The sequence below is a fragment of the Betta splendens genome, chromosome 10 (assembly GCF_900634795.4).
Source record: "Betta splendens chromosome 10, fBetSpl5.4, whole genome shotgun sequence".
NCBI lineage: Eukaryota > Metazoa > Chordata > Actinopteri > Anabantiformes > Osphronemidae > Betta > Betta splendens.
In genome coordinates, this window is record NC_040890.2 from 12,021,455 (window position 1) to 12,044,264 (window position 22,810).

The window sequence follows — 22,810 nt, forward strand, 5'->3', positions numbered from 1 at the left end:
CCCTATTAACATTCAATCAGTCATTCTGGTGCCAGCCAATGAAAGGTGGAGAGGGATGGAGGAGGACGGAGCTGCTAGACGGAGCGTTTTGACGCGACGAGAGGAGGACAGAGCGTCACATCTCTCCAAACGCCCATCAAACTTTCAGCGCACCGTGTAGAGGACCCAGTCCGCCGAAAGAGGCCTGTTAGAGACAGCGAGGACGCGCTGGAGTCCGGACGCACGGCCGCACAGAGATGGAGACACTACTGGCGATGACTTTTGGTCCAGTTTGACGCGTGCCGTAAACCCCCCCCCTCAAAAAGCACCTTGTTCTTCCTCTTCCCCTCCTTTTCGCAACGGAGCGACAGGAATGGAGCAAGCACCCAGCGCGCCGAGCCCTCCTCCCAAACCGACCCACCACGAGCCCATCAGCTTCGGCATCGACCAGATCCTGGGAGCCGGTACGGAGCAAGAAAATGGGCGCGCGACCGGAAGACAGAGCGCGTCCGATCTGAGCAACGGGGACGGGTATTACAGTTTAGGAAGCCCGACCGGGGCGAGTGCGCCCTCTTACACCGCGCTGTCCATTTCTCTGTCTGGTATAATGCCCCCGGTGGAGGCTTCGGGTTCATTTGGAGAGAGCAGGAATCTGGGCAGTCGGGGAGTGATTCGAGTCCCGGCGCACAGACCCGTGACAGCGTCGGGACCCCCAGCCCCTGTCCAGGGTGCTGTCCCTGGATTTGGGGGTCTGTGCTTCCCCTGGATAGGAAACAGGTTCGCCAAGGACAGGATATCAGGTAGGCCAGCTGTTCAACCGCATTAATATTTGATTATGTTTAAAACATTACTAACGAGAGCTGCGCGTAATAAAATGCATTTTATCCACGACCAACGGAAACACACTGACTGAAACGGACTAAAACAGAAAATTTCTAACCATAAAATGAAAGTTTGGATTTTTACAGATGAATATTATTAAAGAGTTAAATGTTTTTGCATATAAAAGATAAACAGGACTATTGTATAGTGTATATATGCTTTGTTATAACGCTTTAAAACCCCAGTCATCATTTTTGGTGCAGTTGAATAATGTAAACGTGACATTAGCAGGCCAAAATGACATTAAATTAGTAAGGGCCAATTTACTATGCTGACAAACACATTACACAAATATATAGATAATGATAAGAAATATAAAGATGATAGAAACATAAAAAATTCAAATATAAATAAAATGGAGATATTTACTCTGATTTGTAGAAAAAGTTGCAGAAAGTGTGCATTAAAATAGTTATTTTTAACTATTTATTACAAAGGCAACCTGTTTTACTAAAGAGAAGGTAATAAGAGCCTTTATTTAAATAAAGCTGCAAAACACGAGCAAGATGAATAAACCAGTGCTGGTCTGTCTGCAATTAACAGTGGAGATCTGCTTGAGGCCAGACGACTTTAGGATTTATTTATTTTTACTTTATCGTTTCCAATACTTTGGCCAGACTCATATTTCACTATAAATTTCATCTCCCATTTCTCACGCGTGGCCTACACAGTCTAAATAGGGAATTGTTGTCAAACAGGGCAGATATCTGTGATATATGGACCTGAATTTCCATACAGACTGGGGAGTGAATTAGTGTGTGTGTGGTGCCGTGTACGAACCTCGTCCGCCACTCACCAGTCGGACTCTGCTCCCCCGCAGCCGCCCTGGTGCCGTTCGCCGTCACTCGGCGGATAGGACACCCGTACCAGAACCGGACGCCCCCCAAACGGAAAAAGCCCCGCACCTCCTTCTCCAGGGTCCAGATCTGCGAACTGGAGAAGCGCTTCCACCGGCAGAAGTACCTGGCGAGCGCCGAGCGCGCGGCCCTGGCCAAGAGCCTCAAGATGACGGACGCACAGGTCAAGACGTGGTTTCAGAACCGCAGGACTAAGTGGAGGTGGGTGTGGGATTTCATACACATGTACTTCATCACACATCGCGCGTAAACTCGGACACGTTCTTCCACTGATGATTAAAAGTCGCCCTGTTCAAACGTCAAGCGCTCCCCGTTTTACTTTTGACCCCGCACGTAATTTCCTGTTTATTGACCCCGTCAACACGGAAGAAACTTAAAAAAGCTAAAGAATGATAAATTCTAACAATTTTTTTTTTTACTTTACTTACTTTAATATTATTTTATTGACATTGGCTGTTTTCCCTTTTGTTAAAAAGTTTAACTAGCTTAAAAATGTTTTCTCCCAAATAATTATATAGCATATATTTTCCTAAAATATACTGTACCAATGAATTATTACTGGCAAACAGGGGCTGTACTTTATTAGTATTTGTTTTGTTGATTATTAATTCATAAAAAGTTTACATATTTGCTTTGCTTGTAGAAATTCATTTGTGGTTTTGCAGCTTGTGTGAATTTCCACAGCTCTTGACTCGATGATTTAATCCTACACGGCCGTAATTTTTATTTGCTCTCATTATTTTATTAACGATTAATCTCTTGTCCTCGTGCAGGAGACAGACAGCCGAGGAGCGGGAGGCGGAGCGTCAGCAGGCCAACCGGCTCATCCTGCAGCTGCAGCAGTCCGCCCTCCAGAAGTCCCTCAGCGAATCAGCGGTGTCGGATCCACTGTGCGCCCATAACTCCTCCCTTTATGCCCTGCAGAACCTTCAACCCTGGGCCGAGGACAGGGAATGAGAAGCAGCCACCGAGCTGTAATCAATAAGCATCATCTGTTATCCCTGGGTGGATGAATAAATTGAATTAGGCCTATATGAGGACAGCGGGACTTGCTTTGATCCATATGATGGAGAAAAAAATTAATGCTGGAAAAGCAAAATTGAAGAAGTAGTCTCAGCCTTTTGAGGGGATGACTGTGAAAGTGGACCCGAAGTGATGGTGAGTGATCCCTGTCTCAAAGCAAAAGTGTGTTTCGCGGACTCAGTCTCATCAACTCTGTACTTGGGAACAGTTTTCCAAATCAGAAAGGAGATAACAGAGGACTTGTCATAATCGTCCCATGTCACCCTGTGATTGTGTTTTAAGCTTGTACTTATTCTGTTTACTGGAATAAGTGAGAGAAAGAAAGGAGGCGAATCATTTTTGGAGACGTGACCGAATGTTTTGTGCTCGAAACAAACTGAAAGACAGACTCTGCTCCATTTCAGGAGAGAAAAAAAACGCCTTAATAAATAATAGCAAGGCCTCACACACAACACAGACAAGAGTGTGAAAAAAAATCTCCTGCTTTGTTTTATTAAAAATACACAAAAAACACACATCACAGCTAAAACACAATTCAGTGTTTCTGTTAAATAGTTCTGGTGCTTTAAGCTTCTTCCAACCTCATTTATAAATATATCCAACCCAGCTCCAATGCAGCACCACATTCACCTGCACATACCCAGGCGTGGTGAGCCGTCCTACCCCAGTAATGACGCCCAAAACCTCACATTTGGGGGGAAATGCTATTGTGAGCAGTAATAAAAGGGAAATAAATGTCAGAATTAGTGGCGAGAGAAGTGCGGAAAATATGAAGGAGGCCGTGAGTGGGGTAATAAAGGGAGTGATGCATGTTCCGTGATGGTGGTGACATTTTTTCATATGCACAGTATCATGCTTTATTTGTGGGCTGCGTCCTTTCGATGTACAACCTTTTTGTACTTTGATTGTATATGTGTAAATAACAGTATAAAAAGTTCTTGTGACTCCTCTTGCTCATGACTTCATGATGCACCGCCACAGTGTACGCGACAAAAGCAGCAGCTGCTCTTAGTTTCTTGAAAAGTTTATTGATAAATATAATGATTTTATTCAGTATTTCAGCAGACACACCGTTTCATTCGGGCAGTTTGAAGCTGCCTGTCTGTCTGTCTGTCTGTCTGTCTGTCTGTCTGTCTGTCTGTCTGTCTGTCTGTCTGTCTGGACTTGTGTTCTGGATACAGTTGAGATGAGCTGCAACACATCTCGGCAAGCGTATTTATTACACTATTGGCAGCACAGTGAGTGGGCATGACAGCAAATCATTAACAAATCCGTATTTTTCGTCCCGCTCAATCTTCCGAACGATGGCTCCGGTTTGAAACATGGCTTCCGTTCCTTCGGTATCAGTGAGAAGGTCTTGGCCCTCGCCTCCGTCTCCTTCCCTCACAGTGACAGCTCGGTCGACGCGTTTTTTAGAGGACTCGAGGCCACGCGCACGGATCACGTGACCCTTCAGTGTTGGGACGAGGAAAGGTCACGTCGGGACACGCGCACACCCGCCGACTCGGCGTTCCCGGTGAGCGGGCGCGGCAGAACCGGGCCCACAGACGGAGTCAGAAACACACTGACAGACAGACGCCGATGAGGCCGAGCCACAAACGCCAGAGGTCGATATTTACAGTCAGGTTTGTCACGACACGGATTAACTGGGCGACGTCACGGGAACGCACAGCGGGGGTGAAACGGGGTCACCGTCAGCCCTGACCTTTACAGGCCTTGAAACAGATGCGACGCTACGCACACGACGCTCCAGGTTTAGCAACATAACACTGAGTGATGTTCCGCCATGTTATGACAGACGCATGTTAAATCGAAGCCTCTGAATCACATGCTTCACAATATTGCTCATGTTTTGCTGAACTGATACAAAAAAAACAATGCGGGAAATGTGGGGTCTGCTCAATAGATGCGTGTACAGCGTTTGATCTGACGGCTAAGCTACATGTACGGTTTCCAGTCCTGCTTGATCGTCTGTTTCAATGCACATATGTCAGAAACAGCATCAGTATTTACACAATGACACGAAGGACACACTCAGCGATTATAACGCCAGCAAGAGACGAAGACAACGCAGACAAGGTCAATGTTCACACAGAGGTCGAGTGAAGGGTTTGTTGAAGTTTCCCAAATCCTGCGATGGGTTGTTGTTGTCATGGATTTTCTTTACAGCTAAACACGTTGTGTGAAGTTTTTTTTGCGTTCCTCCTGCATGCTCCCTCTCCCTCTCCCTCTCCCTCTCTCTCTCCTCCACTCTGTGCTGTCGTCCTCCACGCTAGATGACATTCTCGAAGAGCTGCAGGGACCGCATGATGTTCTCATCCTGCGAAAAGAAGATGAGAAATGAAGAAGCTGCCTGAGAAGAAGCCGCCGTTAAATTCAGTTTAGTGGCCACTAGGGGGCAGTGAAAGCCCGTTAAATGTTATTGTTCCATCTGCAGCCAACACACTTTTAAAAGACAGCAAAGGCCATAATTAAAAGCGGGTAGCGTGGGTCTTGCTAAACAGCTTGATAAGAAAAAATGGGGGAAAAATGATTTTATTATTTACACATGTGCTTAATATTGAAGTGTCTTTATAGGCCCCGTACAGTGTTCACAGCAAAAAGCTCAGTACCTCTTGACAAGACAGGATGAATTCATCGAGAGTGACCACCCCGTCCCTGTTCTTGTCCATTTTCTGAAGCGAGAAACACAAACGTGAACACAGAAGCACCAGAATGTCCGGCGTTCGGGTTCGTCCTCGCGTCCGTCAGCAGCGGTGCTGCTACCTGAAAGAAGGCGTCTACGTGCTGCTTGGGCGCGTCCGTTTTCAGCACGGGGTAGGTGTACTTCCCCATCATGTCGTAAATGGCTCTGACGATGTCTGTCATCTCCTGTGAGGCACACACACACACACACACACGCAGAGTCAAACGCAGGTGGATCCTCTCAGACTGAGGCCTGCAGCTCTTAGTTACCTCTTTGTTGATGTAGCCGTCTCTGTTGATGTCGTAGAGGTTAAACGTCCACTGCAGCTTCTCTTGGACCGAGCCTCTCAGCAGGATGGACAGAGCCGTTACGAAGTCCTGGTAGGTAGACAAACAGAGACACAATGAAACAATAGAGGGCGCTGAGACACAAATAAAACCAAAACGCCCGAGAAGGAAACAGACCTCAAATTTGATGGATCCTGTATGTGCTGAGTCGAATGCGTTGAACAGATAGTGAGCGTAGGTGCTGGCATCTGCAGGGAGGAAGACCATGTTGATTAGTGCACAAGTAGAAGGAGCGCACACACACACACACACGCAAACAAACAGAACACTGCGTTCACCTCCATGAGGGAAGAACTGGGAGTATATTTGCTTGAAGGTGTCCTCGTTCACTACGCCGCTGGGACACTCCTGGAGGACGCAGAGAGAGCAAAGAGGTGAGAGGCCGGAAGCTGGACAACAACCAGCATATAATGTTGATATACAAACACGATGACACTGTTACAACTCTGATTGTTCCAAAAATTAACCACTATAACGGAGCATTAGTCGTCCTCCACTGACTAAAGCAGCCGTCCGTCCTGCTGTTTGAACAGTTTGGCTTTCAGTTCATGTTTTCATCCTCGTCTCGTCTTTGTGCGTCTACGTGGAGAGTGAATTGAAGGCGACCTTCCACTCACGTTCTTGAAGCCCCTGTAGAGGACCTGTAGCTCTCGTTTGCTGAAGTTGGTCTGAGCTTCCAGCTGGTCGAGGCCCTCTGGCCGATGGCAGACCATGGTCATCTCCAGGTCATCGTCTGCTTTATCTGAGGACATGAACACACACAACAACTCATTATTGATCAAATTAATATTCAGTTTGACCTTCGATGAGTTTTACAAATAAGGGGAACACAAGCGCATCAGACCCATGACTAATTGCTCACATTACATTCGCCCTACACTGGAAAGATAGATTCAGGAACCCAAGGGCGAGAATGGACACGGAGGTAGAGGTCAGTCTGAGAACTCCTGTTCCACCTCTCGCTGGTCCCGTCATTAACAAGCCATTACTCTGCTCGCTGGAGGAGAGGGGAGGGGAGGGAGAGGACGAAGCATCGCCGCTGACACACACACACACACACACATACACATACACACGCACACGCACACACATACACACACACACACACACACACACACAAAACACACACACACACACACACACACACACACACAAGCACGCACACACGCCCACACACACACACACACACACACACACACACACACACACACACACACACACACACACACACACACACACACACACACACACACACACACACACACATTCCCCAGAGCCAGTGACACTATGATAACTACACATACAGTTAGAACTCTGCATAATTTAACAGTGAGAGCAGCAAAGTCTGGATATGATAATGTGATCATAATGACCTGTACTTACTGGTGGTTAAGTAATAAGATGGTAATGCTTCCATGACGGAATAATGTGTGATTATCCATCCGTCATCTTTGGGCGGAGCCTACAAGACTAATGTTATCTGTGAAAATGTCCCCGTCTGATTTATCGCAGCTGACGACGAGGGAGTGGAAATTATTATTATCATCAGGGAACCGTTTGAATGGAAACTGGTGCAACCAAGCAGCACGGACACAGTGAGACGGAGCCCGGATGCTTTAAGAGCTGTTTCCTTTAGTGTCAAAGGTCAAAGTCTATATTCAAAACCTCCACAGGCTTCAAACAGAAACATCCTGATTTGTTATTGTTGTGTAAAGCTTCATTAAACCGCTGTGCTTTTTCACATTCATCACAGAGATCTCACCTCGAACCGCTGCTCAAGGTGAGATCCGAGGTGACGTACAGACACGGCTTTGGCCACATTATTCTGGCTAGATATAATCCATGCAGTTAGCATGGATTATTTCCCTGGACCGACGGGCTCCATGCTGCGTTCACCTGCCTCTGCGTCTCTGTCTTTTTATCCCCATGTCTCTCTGCTCCCTGGGGCTGGTCCCTCTCTCACCCTGACCCGCTCGCCGCCCCGGTAGCTCGCTCGCTCGCCCCCCCCTCCCTCTCCATCAGTGTCACTGTGCCCTTCACAGGCTATAACTTGAGGGTCCCACCTCAACACATAACAATACATAACAATAACAATACATTTAACTTCTGTTCTGTTGTTTTATGTGTTTAGTCCATTACTAATCACACTCAATCCATGGAATACTTCATTTAATACAAAGTGACGTTTCTACTTAAACCAAACTAAGTAATTTTACGTGACTTACTATACTCAGCCGAACCCCGAGCCACTGTGACTTGATCTGCGCATGCCCTGTTTGTACCAGCAGGGGGCAGCAGAGGCCAACTCAAAGCTCTACAGAGAAGTGCACTTCACTCCATCTGATACTTTAGATTTCGAGCTGATATCTTTACACACACTATTATAGGAAAAGCACCGTTTTCCAATAAAGTGTGATCCATTCGGCCAGATGCATGGCGGCGTAATGTACAATAAATCAACTGCGATCTGCTGGCCTGGACTGTATGAGGAGGCTATGACCAGCTGGCGCCCGTTCCCCGTCTGGAAGTGACCGTAAACGTGGGCTGTGATGGAAGCGCGGCCACCGGCTGACTGCAGGGGGCTCTGCTGCGTCAGGACGCTCCCCGCAGCGTTGTCAATTAGACGTTTGCTTTATTTACTGTGCAGGAATTGAAGCAGTAGTCCTGGGCAAAATTAAATTTAGTGGCAGGAGTAGCATTTAATTTAATTAGCTACTTATTTAAAAGATGCCCAGTAGACTAAACAGTAAGGATGATAAAGTATATTCTGTCTTTTAGTCCTTCACCTTGAACTGACTCCTACTGTGACACATCAGCAGCATTCAACAAACAACACACCGGCTCTATAACACAGTGAATCCAGCGTTGTACACTTTATGTAGAATAATATCCCAAAATAATAAATAATTATACACGATGTGTAGTTTACATTCCCCAAATCAGAAGAACTGGGTCAAAAGGACTCCCCTCATTATGCTGCATTCTGCCTCCGAGCGCCAGATTAGATTTGATGTCAGCAGAGTCACGGCTCATAAACAAGACGGCACCATTTAAAGACTCCACATTAAGCGAGTCACCTTTATTAAATGCTAACACGGGCCATAAAACGGGAAGGACTTGGGTGAAGGACGGAGTCAACAGACTGGCGGCGACTGGTAATAGGAACACAGGAAATCCAGGCAAACAGGCGGCGGGCGAACGTCCAGCAAGACGCAGGAGGTTGGAAACTGGCAGGCGAAAAAGGCTAGAGCACTAGAGCATGGAGCTGTGGGGAGGTGGGAAACAGGGGAGCAGATGTGTGTGTGTGTGTGTGTGTGGGGGGGGGGGGGGGGGGGGGGGGGGGGGGGGGGGGGTCAGGCGGCGATACCCGGCCTCTTCACGGGATGAGTCACAAATAGAAACAGCTTGTAGAACTGAATCAGCTCCATTCTTCAGCCGAGCCGGACTCCAACAGCCTTCTCAGTAACAGAGATAAGCCGTGTAATAGGCCGTGGACGGGTTAAACGTGTCTGTGTGTGGCCCTGGGGGGACCCTGACCCTCTGAGGCCCCTCAGGAGGCGGGATGCATGGATAATGTTAGCAGAGGAAGGTCACTCATGTCCAGTTTTCGCCGTGCCCTTGGACTGATGCTTTAATCAGGCCGCTGTGTAGAGTCTTCCCCTGCACCTCCCACAGATGCTAAGATGAGACCAGACCAGTGTGAGAGCGTCTCAAGGTCCCTGATTCACAATGCCAACCTTCACTAAACTGCAGGAATCAGTCAATGGGAGATTCATGCTAAGTGAAATCCAGGTGTTGATTATTTGTCCAATCCAGGCTATTTCAAACTAAACTTTGTGCGGTAACAAACAGGTGAGATCTAGAAACCTACTTGGTTCATGCTCCAAAGCTGCAGACGCAGCAGATCGGGTGAGGCTAAATAAACCCCGGCCTACAAAGCCACGCGTTCCCTCGCGGTTCGGCCTCCGTCGGCTGCGCCGGCGACTCCGGGCTGTGGAGTTTAGCGGCGACTGAAGGCCCGCGTTTGCTGTCAGCAAAGACGGAGCCGTCACTCAAGAACAGCTCGCGGCCCAGACGTCCCACAGACCGAGGCTTCAACGTTAGCTCTCGCTTCTGTCGCTTCATGCCTCCTCCACCCTTTATCTTTATCTCCACTCTGTCTCCACTCTGTCTCCACCATGGTCTCTCTTCCCTCTCATGCTGCGTCCTGTAATCCGTGCCAGAGACTGTGTCATTTGCATAATCTGAATTAGCCTAATCTGCTGTCCTGGCGGCGGCGGTGGGAGGAGGGTGTGTGTGTGTGGGGGGGGGGGGGGTTCTCGCTCACAGCAGCCTCTTCAGTGGAGAGCGCTCTCCAGGAAAGTGGCGACTCCGCCGGCCGTGAGCTTCTGAGTATTTCAGAAAAATATCTCCAACTGCCACGGCCCTGTTTACAGCGTGTATACTGTATATATATATATATATATATATATATATATATATATATATATAAGAGGCGAGTGGCCTTCAGCAGGTTCACTGAGAGTTCAGTGACTCACCAACGCATAAGCAGCTCATCCTTAAGGGAAAGTCCGTCGCGAGGACGTTTTAAGCCTCGGTGTTTGCGACATGTGATGCTCTGTGCATTCACACAGACGCACTGTGTTTGCTCACGCAAACACAACAGAAACCCTCAAAATGTCACGTCCGCACGTATAACGCCACAGAATGAGACGAATGCTCCAGTGTAACAGGACGCCGATATTGATTTCAGAGTAAACAACATGTCTGGACTCAGAATGCGCAGAAATACACAGAAAAGAAGGGCACACGCGCGCGCAAACACACACACACACACACACACACACACACACACACACACACACACACACACACACACACACACACACACACACACACACACACACACACACACACACACTGCTGTGTGCCAAGAGAGGAGAATGGCTTAATAAGCACCAGCACCATCTAATGGGAGCGTGGGTAAGAAATGGAGCCAATGAGCGAGAGAATGGCTGAATGGAGAGAGAGGTACAGACGTGAAGGTGCCTGGAACGGATTGTGGCGGTGGCACGTGAACGCAGCAGACGGAGGGGAACGAGCTGTAAATGGAGAGAAGGACGACGGCGAGGAGACAAAGCAGAGGGGGGGAAGGTTCAGACGGCGCCGCAGAGGCAGCAGATGCAAAGGGGAGTCGTTTCCACACAGATGAGCCGTCAGAGGCCACGGCAGGCGAGGAAGCGGCTCCAGGCAACAGGTAGGAGACGTCCCAGCGCGAGGCTGGAGGAAAACCAACACCTGGCGGCGCACGGGGAGGGTCCCACCGCCCGCACAGCAGCAGCAGTCACCCACACACACACACACACACACACACACACACAGTGCCGCTGCTTCTGCTTTGGAGCCTTCACACGTTTGCACAATGCAAATGCGTCCACAAATTTACACCCTGCATTTTAAAAACCCCGGGGAAAAAGTGTTGGCGCCGCTGGGGGAGGAGGGAGCGCTCATTCATAACACGCACTCAGCCGGAAAACGTCCTGCGCAGTCGAAGTGGAGATGGAAAAGCAATAACAGCCTCGACAAACGCATTTAAATGACTACGCACTATTAATATGGGCTACGCTACCTGTGGAGGTGAGCCGCTCACTGGAGCAGCCAGGTTCATATGAATGAGCGTTACAGGTGTTCATTAGAATGAGTCAGGAGGGAGTCAAATAGGTCTCACAGGCAACAGGTTTTCATTAAAACTGCTCCCTGCTTCATCTGCACCTTTGTATCTGCATAGAGGCTGCTCCGTCTCTTTCACATGGCCTTGACTTAGGCAGGAATGCCCCATCTCATCAACACCCCCCCCCCCCCCCCCACCAACCACACCACCCCATCCCTCCACCCCCCATCCCCTCCAACCACTCCCGCCCCCAAAACTGACATCTTTTGTTGCCATGGCTACCGTGCTTCCAAGGTAACAGCAAGATGGAAAAGCAGTGTGTGAGCGGAGTGACAAATACCTTCGACATGCGTGTGTTTACGAGCGCCGACGCGCACGGCTAGACAGATGGAGCGACACACACGCACACGCACACACAGGCACACACACACACATGCACACGCAAAACACATGCACACACGCAAAACACGTGCACACGCACGCAAAACACACGCGCACACACACACACACACACACACACACACACACACACACACACACACACACACACACACACACACACCTACTTTCCTCCCTTGGCTCTTTCTGTCAAAAAGGACACAAACAGCTACACAATGAGGCACTGAAACTTTGTGGTGGGATAAAACCTAATCCTCGTCCTCTGGGAACCTGTTGGTCTCACACTCTACAGACAAGAAGCTCCAAAACCATCATACAGTAAACGAGCTGTGGTGGCTCTTCAAACAAAAAGTTTCATTGACCGTGTGTGTGTGTGTGTGTGTGTGCATGTGTGCGTGTGTGCGTGTGTGCGTGTGTGATAAATTGTTTGTGTTTACTGTATATAACAGCAGTGGGTGTGTGTGTGCGTGTGTGTGTGTGTGTGTGCGTGTGTGCGTGTGTGTGCGTGTCTGCGTGTGTGTGTGCGTGTGTGATAAATTGTTTGTGTTTATATAACAGCAGTGTGTGTGTGTGTGTGTGCGTGTGTGTGTGCGTCTTTCCTCACCAGTGGACGGCCTCCTCTGCTTGGTCTGCATGGTCAGTGTACCCACCACAGCGCCCATGTTTGCTGTTGTCGTCGTGGAAACAAGCGCGTCTGTATGCTGAAGTCTGGATCTGTTCGTCACGTGTTTGAAAGGCTCGAACACACACGCGAGCACGCACACTCACTCACTCACTCACTCGCCCTCTCATCCTCCTCTCCCCCTCTCTTTTCTCAATGACTGCTCTTGCCAGAAATCTCTCTCTCTCTCCCCCATCCTTTCATGCCTTCTCCCTCCATCTCATGGCGCTCCACCTCTCTCTTACTCTCTTTCTCTCTCTCTCTCTCTCTCTCTCTCTCTCTGTCTCTCTCTCTCTCGCCCCCCTTTTTTATTCCCCCACACTCTCCCACTCTCTGTTTCCCACCCTCCCATTTTCTTGTCTCTTATTAGAGGTTGTAGCCTCGCACCCTCCCTCTCTCACTCGAGCTCCCTCCCACCTCTGCTGCAGGCTAAAAGCCAGAACGGGGCATCAGTGATTCAGTATGAAATCGCCAGGATGTTGATTCACTAAATTATAAATTATTATGAGTGTACCCATCGATTCGCCGATGATAACACGCCATGAAAAACACAGCACACATGCCCTGTTACATTCCCACCAGAATGCATCTCTTTTCCTCTAGTGGAGGAAGAATATGCAAATAGATGCAGAGTAAAATTGACCAGAGAGGTAAATATGTATTATGGAGTGAATGAAAAACATGAGCATGTGACAATAATTAGGATGAGCCCTGCGAAATATTGTACATCAGTTTTTCCTCAGCAACGCGGTTTGTTCATGAAAAGGCCATTTCAATCCATCAACACCTCTATTCTGCCATTCCTGCTCACTCATCCACAAAACCCCCACGTAGAGACTAACAGGGTGGATGAAGGGATGGAGCGAGCGAGGAGGATTTACACTGAAGGGCAGCGAGAGACGGCGGCAGAGAGTGGACAGGAGCGCGACGGCTTGAAGTCCAGAACGTGAGGAGGGAGCGATTTAACAGGGGCGGAAACAGAGCGTGTGCTCCTGGACGAGTCTCACACACCGGATTAAATCACTATTTAATTACGGCCTGATCAATACTAACAAGGTACACGGTCCTACATGATGAAAGTAGAAAGAGGAGGCTGGGAAGACGCTCAGATGACAAACTGCACAGCACTGTACTGCATTTCAAGCAGACGGTGGAAGTCGCCTATTAAAGGATGTTGACAAAATATTTCTAACCAGACGTTCATCACAATTAAAGCGCAATATAATATAGTTTATATATGATGTGATTCCTGTAATTAGGGTAGAATTTATGGCAGCTGCTGTGCTTGTAATAATTATTTATCCATGAATACTAGGTTTTATTCTGGCGTCTGCAGTCCAACAAGTGAAGGTAATGGCCCTGATGCTGGGCTCCCATCTGGATGACGGCCCGTCTAACCTGAGGACACAGTATTTACTACGTCATTGTCAGCTGTAATAAACGTTACGTCTCGTTTCAAGGGCAAAAGCGCTCCGAGTATATTTTTGGTGCAGGGAGAAAAAAAGCCAGTGCTGCACAGTTAGCACAGCTTCGGCACATGATGCACATGTTAACGCTTTACGGCCTGATTTCCAGCACGCGAGTTGGTAAATAGACACATTGTCCTCTCTCATCAAGCCAGGCGTCGGCGATAATGCTCCGGAAAGCGTGGCGACGGCTCCGACGATGGGCCACTTTTTGTCTGCGCCTGGTGAATAACGGAGCGGGCTTGATTGTTATGAAGCCATATGGGAGGATTTAGCTGGGAAAGATTGTGTTTGGTGACTATCTGCAATCTGTTTCTGTGAAAATGTGCTCCTGAACGCTCGGGCGTGTTGGGGTTTTTTTTGTTGTTTTTTTTTACAACACGGAGACAGAGAGAGACAGAATGGGCAGCAGTGGGGAGTACGATTCACACACACACACACACACACACGCGCACGCACACACACACATATGTACATGTCTGTTCCCAGCACTGCAGCCAGCGTGAAGGGAAAGAATGGCCCGTCAGACGGTGAGGTCTCTGTGGACCCGGGAGGCGTCCATGCTGGATGCTGCTGCACCGCGAAGCATCACCTGCTGCACACACACACACACACACACACACACACACACACACACACTGCTCCTCCTCCCTGCTTGTTGTGCTGCAGCACACGCCGCCTGCGTTGTGACTATAGAAACATAGGGGATGACAAAGAGCCCCCTCTATCTCCGCTGCAACGTGTTTCACCTTTAGCCCCAAACCAGCTCCATCTCCCTCTCTCCTCCCACTCATCTATGAACTTGTCTCCAGGCGTGTAGCAGCCTACGCCAGCGCGCCTCTATCGAGCCATCGCTCCCTATAAATCTCCGAGCGTGTATCAGCCGGTGTTCCTGTCGCTTCAAACACCGTTGCTGGCTGGTTACGAACTCTATTTTCCATCTCTCGCTATCTCCCTCCAGCCAGTGACAGGAACGCTCCCCTCCAGTAATCATTGCAGAGTCTGTCTGTAGAGCTAAAGACAGAGCGGGAGGTGAGTGTGTGTGGGCGTTTGTGTTGATGTTTGTGTTTGTGTGTACAATACTGTCGCTGGTGTTTCCCCGCAGGCATGTGAGAGAATGTCTGAAAACTCGGTCGCACTTTTAGGGGAAGACCGAGCGCGAGATAGAGGAGAGGAGGACGTCAGAGACAGAAGAGGTACAGTAGCAAAGCAAATCCAAATGAAGGCAGAGATGGAGACGTAGCTGGCACTGAAGGAGGAGGAAGCGCGCGAGGAAAAGCTTCCAGCGGGAGATTAGAGTGCGATGCAGAGAGCGCAAGAAAGAAGCGGGTGACGAGAGCCAGAGTGGGCGAGTGGAACGAGCCGACATCAGATTCCCAGAGAAGAGGATGAAAGAACAAAGAGCATGATGGGAAAAATAGAGAGGCCCGAGTTTGGGAGAAAATGGACGACTCCGGTAGTAAAATCAGCTCATCTCCTTAGACCAGCCTCCGTGTTCACACGCAGCATCCGTCCCAGTCGATCAAGCTGCAGCATGACACCGTTTTGTAAGCGCTGTGTAATTACTCATCAGCGGCGGCGTGGCTTTCAACAGCGGAGAACACGTCTATCAGGAAAATCAATGCTAATATCTGGCGCTGTCCAAATCGCCTCTCGCCCAGACGCTCCCCTGGATCTTTATTAGTGGCTGCAGCGGCGCAAGTAAAGCGGCTTCCAGCGTCAGGATGCACACGAGCCTGCGAAGGAATGACGGGAGGAGGGGGGAGACGGAGGGGGGAGACGGAGGGGTGAGGCAGGAACGAGTGTAAATCTGTGCCGGCGACGTCAAGAGGAAATCGATGGCGAGGAACAAACACTGTGGAGACACAGACAGAGGAAGTGGGCAAAACAAATAGAGACGTCGTCCTTTTGTGCTCCCACGGATAACGAGAGCCAGACTGGACGAGACTAGATGAGTTAGAAGTAAAGGCAAATGCTGGAAGAGGGAGGAACAGCAGGGAAATAGGACTCATGAGTCACGTTTCTTTGTCCTGCAGGAAGTGAGTGACAGTCGCTGTCTTGCATCTGGGGCCTACATGCAGTGGCTGCAGGTTAAAGCTGGTGGAACTAGCTAGTACATGGCATAGTACATAGTACTACATAGTACATGCACAGTGTAGGCAATATTCTCATTAAACTCCAAGTCATGCTCCACAAACCCCTGTTTTCTAGTTGATAATACTGCAATAATTAATTGATAGGATAAACACATGCAGATCAACGTAGTGGACCATGAATAAGCGACTGATTCCTAAAAGGGCCTCATGCAGTATTTACAGTACTGTGCAGCATCAGTAGATGAAGACGCGCCATTAAAGCCGTCACACAGTGAAGAAGTCCCGCACTTCCTCCTGTTTGCTGCTCGGATCATTATTTCGGGGGCAACAGGTGTTTCGCTCAGCACCACGCCTGCGATCGCTCACGATGCTGCGACTGCTCGCGTCGGTTCCTAATGCGCTGCCTCGTTCCACAGGTGGAGAAATTACACCTGCAGGGGTTGATTAGTGCAGTGAATGCGTAGATGAAGCCCAGCGGCGTTTGCTAACGCCTGTATAAAACACGCACACCGTCAGTGACTGGCTGTGTTGGACTGCGTTGGATTCACGCGCGCTCTCAGAAAACGCTGCTTGTTTCTGAACTGAGCTGATGTTGTGCAAATAGCGGGGCTTTGTTTCAACATGTTGATGTTTTAATTATTAAACCCTGGGAGATCAAACGCTGACAGACGAGCGCGATCCGTGAGCGGATTTTCAAACATCCACACGGAGTTGTGTTAAAAGGCACATGACGTGTGGTAATGCAGCCTTAGAGTCCCATCATTACGTCCTCACACTCAGTCGCACACAAACACACGCCTGCTTCGGGCGTGGGATTAACCAGAAGCGCGTTTTCATGCTAGCGTGTCCCTAATAAAGCTCTTTTGCTGGACTAATTGGCTCTTTCGGTGCACTTCTTTTGATGTAGGGGGACGGCAGAGAGGGGTGGAAACAGTAAAAGCCTATTAAAGGACGAGGGCTGCTCTTTAGCCCCGCAGCTCATGGAAGCGTTGTTCTCCAGAAGACCCACACACACTCACACACACACTCAGTCACACACTCACATCTATTCTCCCGGCCCCAAACTGAAACTCCCCAGAGTTAGTGCAACTTCAAACAGCCGGAGTGATCTCAGAGTAAGACAAGGCTCTGTGTGTGTGTGTGTGTGTGTGTGTGTGTGTGTGTGTGTGTGTGTGTGTGTGTGTGTGTGTGTGTGTGTGTGTGTGTGTGTGTGTGAGAGAGAGAGAATCTGAGATGAACAGTAAAAGCAGACAAGTCGCCGCAGACCAAGAAAAGAGCCGTAACAAGGAGGAGGGAGGAAGCTTGAAGGGATGAACACACGCAGACAAAATGAGGAGGTGAAATGAGGCGAGAGAGGAGAAAAAGAGAGAGGCAGTGAAATTCACTTGACAGACTGCAGGAGCGCAAAAAGATGAAAGCAGAGGCAGACTCAAATGGAGCGGATGGACAGAGAGATGAATGTGTCGGCGGGTTCCAGGTTCTGTCGTCGGTCACACACCGAGAGCAGTTTGTCGGCGACAGAGGAAGCAGCACATGTAAATAAAGGCCTCGGCGCCGATCGGCGGCCGCGTGGGCCGGTGGAGACGCCTCCGCTTCCCGTCTTCCCTGACGGAGAAGCTGCGGCTGTAAGTAGGCCAGCACTGCTGCTACGGCGGCAGCCAAAGCGCCTGCTCCACATTATCTGGCAACCTTCTTCACTTCACGTCACGCAATTCATCACCACTAAAGGCTGCGGCCGCGACCGTAAACGCTGTGTCCGTAAAAGATGGGGGGATCGTGTCTGAGGGGTCCAGTGGTCAAAACGCCGCTCCTCGGTCCAAAAAAGTTGTGTCCCCTCAGCAGCTCCACGTTGGAGCCAGCTCCGCCTCGCGTTGGGTTGCCATCAAGGATGGGCCAACCTTCCATGCAAAATGAATCCTGCCCTGCTTTCATTAGAGCAACACTGCAGCAGATGGTGATGCTCGCACGCACGCACAACACACGCACACAGACACACACACAACACACGCACACACAACACACACAACACACGCACACACAACACAACACACACACTCACACGCACACAGACACACACACTCCCACACACACAACACACGCACACACAACACAACACACACACACACAGATACCCCCCCCCCCACACACACACATGCACACACACACACACACACGCACACACAACACAACACACACACTCACGCACACACAACACAACACACACACTCACGCACACACACACACAGACACCCCCCCACACACACACACACACACATGCACACACACACACGCACACACAACACAACACACACACTCACGCACACACACACACACACATACACACAGACACCCCCCCACACACACACACACGCACACACACACACACGCACACACAACACACACACACACAACACACACATGCATGCAAACGCACACACACACACGTGCACACAGACGTGCGCACGCATGCACACACACACATGCACCCACCCAACCACACACACAAACACACGCACACACACACGCACACACAACACATGCATGCAAACGCACACACACACACGTGCACACAGACGTGCACACGCATGCACACACACACACACATGCACCCACCCAACCACACACACACACACATATGCACGCACACGCACGCACACACACACACACAGCATCCCCCTGAGGAGTAACCTCGCCCCCCCCCTACTTTTACTCATCCATGGCTACTCGCTCACACTCTGGCAGTAACTTCAAAGCTGCTATTTGGAGGTTATCCTAACGGTGGGGGGGGGGCCTTTCCTCGACAACGTTGGCTAAAAATACATGCTTGCTAAGCATTCCTGTCCATGCTAACTAGTCCAGTAAATGGGTTGTGCTGGAGTTAGAACAGCGCGGGCCTGGTTCCTGCCGCGCGGCTTCTCTTCGCGGCCTCTTAAAGGCGTCACATTTCAGACAGGAGGAAACATCCACCGTGAAAATGAGCCTCAAGTATCTGCTCAGCCGAGATCACAAGCATCTGCTGACAGCTGTTGCCGTGCAATGAAACGAGGCGGAGGTCGGGAATTAAAAAAAAAACAACCCACGCAGGAAGCTATATATATATATATATATATATATATATATATATATATATATATATATATATATATATATATATGTGTGTGTGTGTGTTTATATATATGTTTATATATATATGCGTGCTGCATTCAGGGCCCCATTCACAGGGTCTCCAACGTGTCTTTACAGCTATTTCAGTCATAATCCGTGTGGGTCCCACTCTGATGTGTGACAGCTGAAAGGTGCTTTCCCTGGAGGATTTACAGCGTTCCCGCCACATCATTTCCATCACCTCCATCGCCTGCGTGTTTAACACCCAGCCTGTTCACCGCCATCGCCCCGCTTGATGGCCCAGTTAACCACTCCTGTTAGGTTCTTCCCACTTCTCCCACATGTGACAGCACGTCGGAGCCCCAGCAGTAGCGTCTGCAGGCGATAGCCTTCAGGTCTGAGGTGAACACACCCCAGACAGATCATGGCCGAGGAAGGACCGATTACACACACACACACACACACACACACACACACACACACACACACACACTGGACATATCAATACTGCGCATCCAATAAATGATATTTCCCCCAGCTTTAAATTGCAGGCCAGTTCACCTTCCCATAATGCACTTGTTGTGCAGTAAACATGCTGAGCGGCATCATCACAACAGAACAGGTGCCGCCGTCATACAACACGTACTCGTGTGCTCACAGCTGAGAAACACGTCCCGAGTGTAGATGAAACGTGAGCAATCGGCTTCTTACCTTTGTGGTAGTTCACCTGCTTGGACTGCAAGGAAAAGGTTCCCATCACGAGACCCATGTTGACTCCTGGCTGCAGACGGGCTGTGTGTGTGTGAGTGTGTGTGTGAGTGAGAGGTAAAGATGGTCCGGAGAGTGTGCGTACGGCAGGTGTGGGTGCGTGCGTGTGTGCAATGAAGTTAGTCCATCAGCCTGCTGTTTGAGTGGAGGTACAGATATCACTTCTCATGCTGCCTCACACCCACACAGCTCGGCTGCTTCTGCTCGAGGTGGAGTGTGTGTGTGTGTGTGTGTGTGTGTCTGTGTGAGTGAGTGAAGAGAGAGAGAAGATGTGTGTTTGTGTGAGAGAGAGAGTGTGTAAATGAAATAGCGCGTGCACACGCACTCTGGATCTACCTTTGTCTGTGCTGTCACTGAAGCTGCCTATTTTACATCCTCCCGTCGCTCTGTTTTCCTCACACACCCTCTCTCTCTCTCTCTCTCTCTCCCTCTCTCTCTCTCTCTCTCTCTCCCTCTCTCCCTCTCTCTCTCTCTCTCTCTCTCTCTCTCTCTCTCCCTCTCCCTCTCTCTCTCGCTCGCTCTCTCAGTGCGTCCCTCGCCACCAGCCGTCTGTCATCCCATCAATTCCTCTGTGCCTCTTTATGCGTGTGCCGCTCGCTGTCTACGCTGCCTCTTCTCCTCCCGTGCGTCTCCGTCGCTCTGCCTCTTTGTCTGTCTGCCGGGGAAAGAGGGATTGCACACTGTTGCACGGGAGGAGACGGAGGCGCCGAGAAAAAGGGGGGCGCGCGGCGAGAAAGGAGGACGAGACTCCGCCGCTGGAGAGGAAACGGTAGGAATGGAAGAGACGGAGACAAATGAGAGGGAGTCACAGGCAATGGGGGGGGGGTGAAAGGGGGAGATAGTGTGAGAGGGAGAGTGCAAGAGGTGAGGGGAGATAAGGGAGGGCTCCACTGCTCCGTCCCCGCTTTACTATTCAGCAGGCAAACAGTCTGGGGAGTGCGTCGGCCGCTTTATCTCTCCGTGCGTGAGTCTGACAGGCGGCGCGTGCGTGTGTCATTATTCTCGTAGCAGGCGGGCGGGTCAAAGACAAAGCCCCGAACATCTGACAGGACCACATTCGGGGAAACGCCGCCCTGCGCGTGTCAGCGTCCGCATCAACCCGCTGCCCCACGCGTGTTTTTTTTTTTTTCCTCCCCGGTCCGCTGATAAACCCATCAGCTACACACAGGCCACACACACGGCACAACGGGGGGGGGGGGGGGACCCGTCCACGGCACACGCGTGCTCCTCTGTCACTCGCACTTAACGCCGCCATTGACTGCAGCCCCCCATTGAAATTCCTCACATGGATTTGGTTAAGAAAACAATTTACAGCCGAGTCATCGCAGTGGCACGGTTGAGGCCATCAGGGCCAATGATAAAGCCATTAGGGCATAACATTCATTACAAGCCGGCAGCAGCCGAGGATCAATGCGGAGCGAAAACAAGGAGAAAAACGAGGTGAAAAACAGGGGGAGGAGAGAGGGGGAGGGGGTGCGTTTTAGGGGGATGCGGGAGCTCAACCCCACGCGCTGTTTCCAGCTCTGCGGAACGAGGCGCATCTAACAGCGGCTCCTAATCCAAACCGCACGCGCACATTTCACACGGCGCAGGAACAAACAGCCACCGGTCGCAGCCCAGACATCAGCTGGGAGACGCGGGTCTCTAAATACGCGCGCGCGCTGATCACGTTCTGAAGCCTCGGCTGAAGACAAGGGCGCGTGATTTGCTGTAGCGACGGTGTTTAACGTCAGTGGAGAGGTTACATAAACAGCCGACGGCGCCGCGAACGACAGCGGTTGATCAAAAGCGCCCGGAAAAAAAAGAGGGAACGCTGAAAATGGGCTGTTGTGGGTTTATAGCAACACTAAATGAACTTATAAATAAATCTGAACGAACAGAGAAGGAATGAGAGGACTGACAAGTTCCTCGGAGAACAACGGTCCACGAATCAATCTCACAACAATCGGCTGCGGAGGACTTTGTAGTTGGATCAAAGCGCTCTTGTTTCTCCAAGGTCAGGAGCGAATCTTTGTTCAGACGCTGGGTTGTGTTTATAATTATAGTAAAGGAGGCTCTGTAGGGGAGAGGGTCAGCGTTTTCAATCGGGAGCCCATCGGAAGGAGGAAGATGGAGGATGACGTTCTCAGAGGTCCTTATTCAGGTCACTGAAGGGGCCGTGAGATCACAGGAGGCGCGTTCAGGCGCCCTTATTTATTCATTAATGGGTTTCATTCAAGACCTTTTAACGCAACCACACAAAATAACTCAGCCATTAAGTTCCGAGCATCCCGGCCAAGGGAACCCACAGTGAACAGCCGTGGATCTGCAATAACACCAGCAGCAACAGGTTTCCTGCATCAGGCCTCTTCCACAGCATTAGGCCCGACACGGTCTCGCCTCCCGTCCTCGGTGCGTGGATCACGCTGAGCGCCGGCCGACGTCCGCCTCATCATTTATTAACCGTTACACCGCGGCCCTTTTGCTGGACTGAGTGGCTGTCCGCGTAGACGGGGGGGGTAGAACGCGACTGACAGCAGAGAGGGGAGGCGTTGACGGGCCGGAAACGTGGCCTGTGGGCAGTGAATAATAAATCGGCCGGTTAGTTGCTGCCTGGTCCTATCAGAGGGAGCCTGCGTGACGTGTGTCTTGGTGATGAGCACAGAGACGAGATGGGGGCAGTGAGAGGAGCAGAGCGGAGGTAGGCGATAATGACGGGAACGGGAGCAGAGGGGGGAGGGGGGGGACCCCAAGCGAGATCAGCCGCTTCCTGCCGCTCGGAGTCGCTCGCACGTCTCCTCCTCTCCATGGGTCCAACAAGGCCTGACCGCACGCCGCCTCCTCGCGGAGCTGGGGCCATAAAACGCCGGTGCATTTACAGCATCATTTCC

General features: G+C 50.3%; 2 protein-coding genes across 6 annotated transcripts in view; one reads left to right on the forward strand and one right to left on the reverse strand.

Annotated features, from left to right (window-relative positions):
* Positions 1 to 50: 50 nt before the first annotated feature.
* Positions 51 to 3,685, forward strand: LOC114863914 (T-cell leukemia homeobox protein 3-like). The gene is made up of 3 exons (XM_029164439.3): positions 51 to 779; positions 1,682 to 1,919; positions 2,492 to 3,685. Exons 1-3 carry the CDS (start codon positions 353 to 355, stop codon positions 2,673 to 2,675), a joined length of 849 nt encoding a protein of 282 aa, XP_029020272.1. The 5' UTR covers positions 51 to 352; the 3' UTR covers positions 2,676 to 3,685.
* The window catches only part of LOC114863915 (Kv channel-interacting protein 1), a 23,929-nt gene continuing 4,326 nt past the window's right edge, over positions 3,208 to 22,810 (reverse strand). Inside the window, exons 1-8 of one of the 5 annotated variants that reach the window (XM_029164443.3) lie at positions 19,884 to 20,696; positions 6,392 to 6,516; positions 6,053 to 6,122; positions 5,892 to 5,962; positions 5,697 to 5,804; positions 5,508 to 5,612; positions 5,354 to 5,416; positions 3,208 to 5,061 (exon numbers count right to left, since the gene is read on the reverse strand). In XM_029164443.3, the coding sequence (XP_029020276.1) occupies positions 5,014 to 5,061; positions 5,354 to 5,416; positions 5,508 to 5,612; positions 5,697 to 5,804; positions 5,892 to 5,962; positions 6,053 to 6,122; positions 6,392 to 6,516; positions 19,884 to 19,941 (648 nt within the window). In that variant the 5' untranslated portion in view covers positions 19,942 to 20,696 and the 3' untranslated portion in view covers positions 3,208 to 5,013. Of the gene's footprint in view, positions 5,062 to 5,353; positions 5,417 to 5,507; positions 5,613 to 5,696; positions 5,805 to 5,891; positions 6,123 to 6,391; positions 6,517 to 12,448; positions 12,760 to 19,883; positions 20,697 to 22,810 lie in introns of those variants that run through there. The other 4 variants (XM_029164444.3, XM_029164442.3, XM_029164441.3 and 1 more) reach the window with 4 other exon arrangements.

Bases quoted from the DNA above. Each gene is read 5' to 3' on its own strand.
- LOC114863914 (XM_029164439.3), top strand. From the start codon at position 353: ATGGAGCAAGCACCCAGCGCGCCGAGCCCTCCTCCCAAACCGACCCAC. The intron at 780-1,681 runs GTAGGCCAGCTG...GCTCCCCCGCAG, and splicing joins CGCCAAGGACAGGATATCAG to CCGCCCTGGTGCCGTTCGCC. The intron at 1,920-2,491 runs GTGGGTGTGGGA...GTCCTCGTGCAG, and splicing joins AACCGCAGGACTAAGTGGAG to GAGACAGACAGCCGAGGAGC.